Here is an 11,352-nt window from a genome sequence, read left to right as displayed (position 1 = left end):
CCCACCTACATAAAAAGCTCGACCTTTTCACCTCACTCTCTTTTACCCAACTCCACTTCATCCTTCATTTTTATAAAATCTCAACTTTTTATAAGAAAATAATGCATCCACACGACCGCAACTTCGATCCGAACAATCCCTATGGTGTGGGCGAAGTACCGAACACCACTTCACCTCAAGGGTCTCAACCGATCCGCAACTTTGATCCGAACATAATGGCGTACGACCATCTTCTTGCGAACCTACCCTTTATGTTTCCACAACAAATACAAGCTCAAAAACAACCGCTCACTCCTCTATCCCAAACGCCCCCTACACCCGAATCCGTACCGGAAACTCAACCTACACCACCCGAATCCTCTACGTGAAGAAAACGAAACCATAAAAAGAAAACCGAGGCTAAGAAGGAAAAAAAACAAAAGAGGATCGTCGCGTATATCCGTGGACAAATGATGAAGAGTTGGTGTTGACGAAAGCTTGGCTTTCAATTTTAGAGAATTCGGTTTTAGGTATAATATGGTTTTTATTTATTGTAAAAAAATATCTTATACTTATAATATATATGTTTTTGAGTAAATTACAAGGTTTGTCCTTTAACTTTATACCAACTTGCATCGTGTGTCCTTTGTCTTTGAAAATTACACCGAGTGTCCTTTATTTGAAACTTTTTCATACCACATGTCCTTTACACTAACCTCCATTTATTTTCTTGGTTAAGACTAATCATGTGCTCCTTATATGAGGGGCAAATTTGTCATTTTATCATTTTCATTTAAATAACATGTATTGTCCTTTAAAAAAAACATCACAAGTTAATATATGTAGCACATTCAATTGTCTCCTCATCTTCTCACACACAATCATCTAAATTTAAACCCTAAAAACCCTAACAATCCCCACACACACCATGGATAATTCTCTAGATAATGGGGAGAGGTATACACTTTACATGATGGATAGGTGGAGGGAGGTTTTTAAACTTTGTTTTGTGTAGATTTTGATCACATTATGTGGGCTAATGACAACAATTTTTTAACAAATAAATTACATACACCAAACATGAAAACAAGGTTTTTTTTACCAAATAAATTGCATACAGTAGGTTTTTACATCATGTGACTATTGATAGTAGGTTTTACCAATTGCAACAAAAAAAATGTATACATTATACAACACCTGTAGTTGCAGCAATTAAACACAATTCCATACACATGTTTCATACAAAAGAACTAGGAACAAACACAATTGAATAAACACCCTAATTTGATGAATGGCGTTGTGCACGCGCCCACACATACACATACACATACATATATATAGGGCAATTATAGGAAGAAATCTCATATTAGTTAAGAAAACTAAGAAACCCAAATGAATAGATCTCCTTTTGCCATGTGCTACACCTTTTTGCAGATGTGTTACTTGTAACAACCAGAGGCTTCCACGTGTCACATAACAACTTTTACCTTTTCAGAAAAAGCTGAAAGTCTGCAAAAGTTGTTACACGTAACACGTAGCAAAAGGAGGTCTATTCATTTGGGTTTCTTAGTTTTCTTAACTAATATGAGGTTTCTTTCTATTCGTCCTATATATGTGTGTATATATATATCTATATAAACCTGAGATTTTTTTTAAACGACAATACATGTAATTTACATAAAATAATTAACCGACAGTTTTGCCCCTCACGTGAGGGGCACATGTCTGGTCTTAACCAAGAAAATGGATGGAGGTTATTGTAAAAGACTTGTGGTGTGCAAAAGTTTCAAATAAAGGACACTTGGTGTAATTTCTAAATACAAAGGACACACGGTGCAAGTTGTTGTAAAGTTAAAGGACAAATCATGTAATTTACTCTATTTTTTTAATAAGTACCAACCATCATAGTGAGGATTTTTAGAACCAAATAAACGACCTTTATCACAAAACCTTGGGACGAGATTACTATCGGAAAAATGATAGTCTCTCGTCAAAGTAGCGTGAGATAGTGACGATTTCAGTTGTTGTTTTTGGTTTTTATAGCTTTCCTTTTTTTAATTTATGTAATTTTTTTTAATTACGTAAATTTTTTTATTTTAATTATGTAATTTTTTATTTAAATTATGTAATGTTTTTTATTTAAATTATCATCATTGTTAATTATTTAAAAAAAATTAAATACATTTTTTATAGTTTTGAATATAAAATAATAACAAAAAGTGAGTGTCACGTGTTGAATAACATCACTCTTTCACGCCCCGTTTCACATCCTCCGTTTTTACACCACGTCATTTTTCTAATGTGTCATCCACATGCTAGATAAGACTCCACACCATATATTCTTATTAGTATGTACATCTGTTTAAGCCCAATATATAAGCTTTCTATTATGCAAGATTCCTTGCGAAAGGTTAAATAAATAACTGTTTCTCAAATGTTTCTTTTAAGAATCAAACAAAAAAGATTAACTGTTTATTTAATAGTTCTAAAAAAATGTAAAGTCAACAAAATAATTTTTTTATATCTTTTATTATTTAACTAAATATTATTTTCAAAAGATAGTTTTTTTCCTAAATAATTATGTATATTTTTTTTCTTTTGATTGATATACCAAGTATCGGTATTATAACAAATATCTATCAAATTCACACCACAAACACGGGTAATCGACTAGTTATTGTTATATCACATTATTCTTTATTATTATTATTATTATTTTAAAGTGAAATAGCATTTATTCTTCTTGTGGTCCCTTACACATGCTTCAAACTAAACATGCCCATGGGTAAAAAGATCATAAACAACAGTACAGCATGGGCCCCATATTTTTCATTTTTTCTAAAAATGTTTGGCATTGATTCACTTGGTATCAATACGCTACCAGCATAAAGGATGTGCGTAGAAAAGAATCAAAGGTATATAAAAAAATATTAAAGTGCGAGAGTGTAATTAACTTTATAAAAGTTCAGGGAAATTGGTTAAAAAAGGAAACAGTAATTTTATTAAAGGTAAGAGACCGTATGATAAATTTATTAAAAGTTATGAGGTGTAAATAAAAATATTCACTTAGAGATAAAAAGTTATTGTAGCTAGAAGTTGTATTTTTATATATAGTATAAGTGACATAGTTATTTATGATTATTTTAATAATATTATTTTTACAAATTAAACCCGTCTTACATTGTCAGTGAGTCGCTGGCTTCGTCCTATCATAAACTCAATTGACCTTCGTTTCAACAAGCAAAGCACGATAAGTGCAAACGCTTCTAGTATACATCTTTAATTACTCGTGGAGACACTTCGAAAGGATATGCAAGATTGACCAGGAACGACGACGAACCGTCACAATAAGGTTACAAAAATATACACAACAAGATTTGGAAATTCACTCAACAAGTTGTTTTGACCATTATTAAGATGACATAAAATTGTTTCAAGTTACATAACAACAATACATCTCAACACATTAAAAAAAAAAAAAAAAAAAAAACTGACACAAAATTCACTCAACCATTATGCAGTTTCTAAACTAGTAAACTAAACACACTGAGACTACTACCTATGTACACAATTCTCTATTTTGACAATGAGGTTGCTGCAAATGGTCTTTTGAGTGAACGAAACTTGCGAACGTTTCTCGTTTCGTGGATTCTCGCTTCAAATTCTTGAAGACATTTTGTATCACCCGTTTCTGATGGCGTTATTTTTTTTTTCCGATTTTTTGTTTATATGATTCAAGCCTTCTGGAATGCGCGTGATGAGGCTCCATGCAGAAGCCGAACGAATCCTAAGAAACTGAGCTTACCGTCTGCATGTCTAATCCAGTCTTGAAGAACCACGTGAACTGGTATCGACGGGCTTAGCCCAAGTTCCTTCATTTATGGAATAAAACAAAATAAATCTGTTAAAATTTGGTATCCGAAAAAAATATATATATATATGTGCAAAAACAGTGGCGTTCAGAGTTTATAATAAGGCGTAGTGATTTTTTAATTATTCGTATATTTAGACAAAAAAATAGAACAAAGTGTATCGGACCAACCTAACCCGTTTCAACTAGGGGTATTCAAAAAGCTCGCGGCTCCATCGAAGCTCGCTCGAAAAAAGCTTGACTCAAAAAAAGCCCGGTAAATCGGGCCGAGCTAGAGCTAGTCCTGGCTCGCCTAGTCGCCTCATGAGCTCAAGAGCCGGCTCGAATTATTTGAATTTATATAAATTAATTTTAATTTTAAATGTTTTGAAATAAAAAAAAATATGTGGGAGGGCAATGAAGTGTTAACATTTTAATTTATATATAAAACTATGAGAAAATAAACAAAAATTATACAGTCTTTAAAATATTAGAAAAATTACAATAATACATATAGATACGTGTATTTTTTTATGTTTATCAATATTTGTAAAAAAATAAAAATAAAAAAGTTAACGAGCTGGCTCGAACATTTTACGAGCCGAGCTCCACTTTTCAGCTCGATAAAATAAACGAGTCGAGCAGAGCTGGCTCGTTTAAGTTCGAGCTCAACCTGGCTCGGCTTGGCTCAATTACAGCCCTAGTTTCAACCCATACCAAGAATTACCCGTTAACCCCTTTTGACTTGTTATCCAAACTATCCGACCTACCCGTTTTTCCACCTCAAACACTCATGGGTGGAGGTAGAGAAACATACCGAGGCAAGTTCTTCGATCATGATAGGGCGATTTCCGTCTTTTTCAAAGAGCTCATACGCACGACGTGCAAGTTGCTCCCAGTTGTCCATTGCTTCTAACTGATGAATGCTAATGGCTGCCGCTCCAAATTCCTCAAAATCCATTTTTTTGTATTGAAGAGAACTCACCTACAAAAAAATTACCAAAATGTTCATACTTCATATTGAGTTTCTTCACAATTTCTTATTTATCTTGACCACTAAAAGGGTATTTTAGGAAATAACCATATGGACAAAATCTAGCACGCGCGAATCCTTTACAGCCTCGGTGCAATTCTTCAATAAAGCCTGAAAATTGTAAAAAGAGTAAATTATGTTTTTAGCCCCTGTGGTTATATCACTTTTACTACATTAGCCCAAAATAAGAATTTTTAACATATCTGCCCCCATGGTCTCTATAACTAACCATTTTGCCCCCTAAGTCTAGAGATCATGGGGGCCAAAATGGTTAGTTATAGAGACCATGGGGGCCAAAATGGTTAGACTTATGGGCCAAAATAGTTAGTTATAGAGACCATGGGGGCAGATATGTTAAAAATTCTTATTTTGGGCTAATATAGTAAAAGTAATATAACCACAGGGGCGAAAAACGTAATTTACTCTTGTAAAAAATTAAATTACCACTTATGACACAAACTTAAATAAATAAATAAAGGCGTACCGATTTGAAGTTTTGCATGAATATAAATCCGCTTTTATTCGGCCCTAACGACACAAATTGGTCACGAATATAACCGAGATCTGTAACTGTCAAAGTCTTTGCGACAGCCTGCCAAGTAGGATACAAATTTAACAATAATTTGACTTGATATTTAAATTTGAGTTGACCCGAAAAGTCAAAGGAGGTTTTATATATTTGGAGGGAAATACGAAAGTCGAAACATATAAAAAATGTATGTACCACTAAAGCAGCTTTTCGTAGAGGAGATGAACATATATATGATTTTACGGTCTTGTAGATTATCATATCCAACGGTATTCTCACATCGTGATAATTGGCCAACCATGGATGACCTAACAAAGAAAACACAAAAAATACATTAATATAATACTATGGAGTAAAGTACATGGGTGGTCCCTGTCGTTAAACAAAATTTTGGATTTAGTCCCTAGCTTTTCAAAAGTACACAGATGGTCCATGTGGTTTGCACTTTGTAACGTATTTAGTCCCCAACTTTTGCCAAAAGTACACGGATGGTCCTTGTGGTTGTATTTACGTTACGACTTTATTGTTTGGGTTTTTTTCCGTTTGCTGTATCATGGGTCGGTACTAGACATGGAAAAATCGAGTTTTTTTAAAAAACTGTTTGTTTTTTACTGGATTAAAAAAAAATCGTTTAAAAATAAACCGGTTTGAAACCCATAACATTCGACCTGCTCTGGACCAGTTTGGGTCGGGTTTCAAACCGGGTTTTCCCAAACCAGTTATTAAGAAACAAACAATTAACAAAAAAAATTCACTTTATTTAAAGAAACGTTTTTTTTTTTCCAGTTTTTAAACCGGTTTGTTTTATGCCGGAAAAAACAGTTTTTTTTACAAACCGCTTAATACAAAAACGGGACTTTTTTTTGGGGGAGGGGGGGGGGTCCAATCCGATTTTTTTTCCAAAGAGGTGTAATGAACCATTTCACGTAATGGACAAAAAGAAACATTTTTCTAAATTACGTGTCAAGTCAAACGTTACAATTTTAATGGAACAAAACAAGTATATATTTGCTTTTAAACACGTTGAAACTTACTTAGAGCTTGTGAAGCGGTAAGTCTTTTTCGGTAATCTTTGTTTAACAACCTTTTGACAAAGTCAACCGCTTCGGTTGACAAAGAAGGCCACGGGGCTTCATCAAAACTCGGGTCCGCCTTCAAAACGGCCCGGAAGATTCCGGACTCTGTGCGGGCCCAAAAGGGCCGACTTCCACATAAAAGAATATAAGCAATGACACCAATACTCCACATGTCGGCTTCTGTTCCATATGATCTATGTAAGACCTCGGGAGCTACATAGTATGCACTTCCAACAATATCGTTCAACCGCTCATCTGCACATGTTTAACGATCGGTCAAAACATGGTCAAACCTAACTATAGTCGGTCAAATGTAGTAAAGGCATGATCGGTCAAACATGGTCAAACAAACCTGGCTTTACATAGTCGGAGAGTCCAAAGTCAATGGCTTTAAGGAGTGAATGCTCGTCCTTAGATATAAACAAAAAATTCTGAAATGAAACGAAATAAAGAAATTATTAGCAAATATTTTGGAATTTCTAAGTCTATATTCTTTGTATTGTTGTAGTTCCGAAATGCACCGTATGTCTAAAAAAAGCAATGTTTGACTTTGACCCTTAGTTTCATAAAAGCATTGACTGATGACTAAAAATAGAGACGGTAAATGGGTCGGTTTGGTAACGGGTTTGGTTCAAACTAGTAGTTTTATATTGGTTGAAACGGATAAAGGGTCGGGCCGGGTTGGGTGGACTTGAACACTTTTTTGATCCAAATTTTTAAACTTTCCATATTTAGGGTGTCATATATGATATTTCAAATTATGTCGTATCAATGATAATCCAATTATTTCAAATAAAATGATTTAGAATGTTTTATGCATTTCAATATAATACACTTTGTGCAACTTATTACCCATATCACTTTTTTCTTTATTAGTTAATATTTTAAATTTATCTGTTTGGCCCATCAGAGATTTAAAAAAAAATCCAGGTCTATCCATTCATAAGTAAATGGTTCGAAACTGCCACCGTAATTAAAACCATAAAAGTGACCCATAAATGAATTACGATTGCGAATAGTTATGGAACACGATAAGGCCAGGGGTGTGGCTTAACGCCACCTCACCTTTTTTAGCGCCCCGGGGCGCTATGGACCACACCGTGGCGGTTAAGGAAGAAGAGGGGGGGGGGGGGGGGGGGGGGGATGGCCCTTCTGCTAGCACGCTAACGAGCAAAAAAGGGGGTGCAGGTGGGGCCCACCTCTTTTCAACCAATAAAATCTTTTTTTTATTTGTTTAATAGGGGGGCTTTAAACCATTGCATGCAAGTTAAAGGGAGGGGCTTTAAAGCCCCCCATATGACGTGGCGCCTAGGTGGATCTGACGTGGCGTGATAAAGCCCCTAGGGGCTTTATACCACACCCTCCAGCCTAACCTAACTAACATTTTGTAATGATTGCTTATGGTCAAATTAGTAAATTAGGATTAAAATCTTTTCAAAAAAGGAAAACATTATAGCCAATTAAAAAAGGTAAAAAAAAAAGTCCTAATTTCACACTCAAAAGTCATATAAAGACTCCTTTTTAACTTTGTTAGGACCTAAAAGTTAAAATAAACAACTATAAAAGTCAAAAATACGAAAAAAGTGAAATAATCAATCATTTACCTCAGGCTTGAGATCGCGGTGAACCACACCTTGTAGGTGACAATACGCGGTGACTCTTAATATTTGGACCATAACGGCCTTCGCATCTTCTTCGGAGTATTTACCACCCCTACAAAAACAAGTATTTACACATTGACCGAAAACGTGGACTATCATGGAATGTAAACAAGATTAATATGTATGTACCTTGCAAGTATCCTGTCTAATAGTTCACCACCTTTGCATAACCTACAAAAAGGTAAAACATATCATACAATAGTAAGCACAATGCCTTCAAAAAAAAAAAAAAAAAAAGAGTTAAGTACACGGATGGTCCCTATGGTTTACAAAAATGTTGGATTTAGTCTTTAGCTTTTCAAAAGTACACAGATGGTCACTGTGGTTTGCACTTCGTAACACATTTGGTCCCCAGATTTTTTTCCAAAAGTACACGGATGGTCCTTGTGGTTTGCACTTTGTAACGCATTTAGTCCCTAACTTGGACATGCTAAAACCTTTAGATTTGTTGGTTGGGGACTAAATGTGTTACAAAGCGCAAACCACAGGGACCATCTGTGTACTTTCGAAAAGCTAGGGACCAAATCCATAGTTTTGGTAAAACACAGGGACCAATCGTGAACTTTACTCAAACAAAAAACTTGTAATAGTAATAAACTATGGAGAGTCTATACACTTACTCCATAACTATATAGACATTATCTTCATCCTCATAAGCATCGTAAAACTGAACAAGATTGTCGTGACCCGTTAAAGCCTTTAATATTTTTACTTCTCTCCTAGCATCTTCAATGGCAATTGCCGTTGTCATCTAAACAAAATAAAAAATAAAAAAATTATTAGAAAAAAGAAAAATAAAACAAAGATGACTTTAACAAAATATTAAAACAAAGGGGTTTATTGTTTTAGTGGCTTTTATAAAGCTTAATGTAATACAAGTTTAAGTCTTTATATCAAACTAATAAGTCAACATGTAATCAGTTTGACCACAAAAGTCAACCTAAATAGATACAATCATGGTTGTAAAAATCCCGACTAGGATCCGATTAGTTGCTAGTCGGAGGTTCACTGAGTAATTTTCCTCTAATCGGCCAATTAATCGTTAGACGGTCAACAGCGGCCCTAGGCAGTCCTAATCGGCCAAAAAGTGGAGGTTCTGGACAAATTCCGGCCATTTTCCAATCAAACCTTGTAAATTTCGGTGATTAATCTTGTCTACTTAAAAAAATGAGTTGATGAGGGGTTAAACCTTGTCTTGCTAAATAATGCACATAAAAATGTGTGCGTATATATAAATAAAACTGAAGCTTACATATAAAAAAATCCCAATCCGAATAATCCCAATAAATCCCGATTAATCGCGTCCCGATTCTTCCAACACTGCTAATAAGTTAACATGTAACCAGTTTGACCAAAAAAGGTCAACATATATATATATATGATCATAATACCAACTATACTAGATATTAGAAGCTCTAAGGCCGTGGGGTGTGGGGCGTAGGTTGGGGTGGGGGAAGCCAAGCAACGCCGGTTCAGCCACACGGGCCAGCGTGGGTTGCGGCGTTGCCCGCTGGCGTGGCTATGAAGCCTGGCGTGGGGCGGGGGGAGATGATGTGGATGGCTGGGACTGGCTGGGCATATTTGACCCGAAAAAAGCCACGCCACCCCACACCCAAAAAAAGCCACGCCCAACCAAGCCACACCATGTGGAGCCCACCTCCGCCACATGTCAACCCAAGCCCCCCACACCCTGCAGTCTAAGGGGGTGTTTGGCATTAGGTTCCGAAAGTAATTATGTGATGTTGAATAATTAGAATCAGATAATCAGCGATTACACAAATAAATAATGGCAAATACAATCTACATAATATTCCTAAACAAAAAAAGAAAAAAAAAAATCAAACCTTTGATTTGGGGATGACTTTAACAGCAACATCTTGACCCTTCATACTCCCTTTCTTACCCTTCGCAACACAAGTATACCCAAAATGCCCCCGACCCACTTCTTCGCCAAGCTCATAATTACTCAACAACTGTTTCGAATACCCAAAATTCTTATCTAACCCAACCACAAACTCATTTCCTTCAGGAATCGAAGCCTCATTCGGCTTAACGGACCCGTGTCGTCTAGCAAGCAAAGCCCGTATATGTTTCGCAGGCGATGGCGGTGCGAAAGACCGTTTGAATATCCGTAAAGGCGTCGAACTTACGCTAGAGTTTGCAGGTGAGTTCTTGAATGCAGAACTGTTGTGAAATGGGCTTGGGCTATAATATGGGAAATTTGATGTTTTTGATGTTTTGTTAGTGGAATTTAGTGTTGTTGGTTCGATTTCGTCGAGGGAATTCGTGTTTTCGAGTTGATTTTCGAGGGTTTGATTGGGTTTTCCATGACAAAGTCCCATGGATTCACAAATAAGAGACTGAAGTAAGAAACTTTTTTTTATAAAGATTCCAGAAAATTAAGAAAAAACAGGCTAAATCATTGAAAAAAATGAGAAATTTAACTACTTTTTATCAATTTGAACCATAATAGCCTCTAAATTCTTGAAATTTTATAAAAATAAATTCACAAACAAGGGATCAAAGCAAGAAACTTTTTTTATAAAGATTCAAGAAAATTAAAAACACAGGCTAAATCATTGAAAAAAAATGAGAAATTTAACTACTTTTTATCAATTTGAACCATAATAGCCTCTAAATTCTTGAAATTTTATAAAAATAAATTCACAAACAAGGGATCAAAGCAAGAAACTTTTTTTTTTATAAAGATTCAAGAAAATTAAAAACACAGGCTAAATCATTGAACAAAATGACAAAATTTAACTACTTTTTTTATCAATTTGAACCACATGAGCCTCTAAATTCTTGAAATTTATAAAACCCCCCCAAACAAAAATAAAAAAAATAAAAAAAAACTTGCAATGATTTTATTAGCACAAACCCACTAAGAACAAGAGCAGAATTCTTGAAAATAATTATGTTTTCCTGCAAAAAGAGGGGGAAAAAGATTGATTCTTGAAAAAAGTAATGAACTTTAACATCAAAGAAGCAATATAATTAATAATAATTATAATAATGTGTAAGATTTACAAGAATTGAGATGTGGGTATACCTTAAGATTGTGAAGAAATGGTTGAGTGAGAATAACAAGAGGTTGAGAAGCACTAGAGGTTTAAGTTTAAGAAGGTAAAGTGTGGGTGTTGAGAGGTGAGAGTGGAAAGAAAGGAACCCATAAAAGTGGAAAGAAGAAAAGATGCTTGGCAGAGAGAAACAAGAAAAAGAAA

General features: G+C 35.0%; 1 protein-coding gene across 1 annotated transcript; it reads right to left on the bottom strand.

The window, feature by feature from the left end:
- Positions 1–3,360: 3,360 nt before the first annotated feature.
- Positions 3,361–11,352, bottom strand: LOC110897402 (CDPK-related kinase 7). The gene is made up of 12 exons (XM_022144152.2): positions 11,181–11,352; positions 9,973–11,053; positions 8,749–8,879; positions 8,258–8,299; positions 8,072–8,180; positions 6,820–6,898; positions 6,426–6,722; positions 5,587–5,699; positions 5,347–5,454; positions 4,911–4,973; positions 4,647–4,814; positions 3,361–3,851 (listed from the first exon to the last, which is right to left on the bottom strand). The coding sequence occupies exons 2-12, from the start codon at positions 10,468–10,470 to the stop codon at positions 3,714–3,716; spliced, it is 1,746 nt and encodes a 581-aa protein (XP_021999844.1). The 5' UTR covers positions 10,471–11,053; positions 11,181–11,352; the 3' UTR covers positions 3,361–3,713.

The sequence above is a fragment of the Helianthus annuus genome, chromosome 13, assembly GCF_002127325.2.
Source record: "Helianthus annuus cultivar XRQ/B chromosome 13, HanXRQr2.0-SUNRISE, whole genome shotgun sequence".
Taxonomy (NCBI): domain Eukaryota; kingdom Viridiplantae; phylum Streptophyta; class Magnoliopsida; order Asterales; family Asteraceae; genus Helianthus; species Helianthus annuus.
This window is presented reverse-complemented; position numbering and strand designations above follow the sequence as displayed.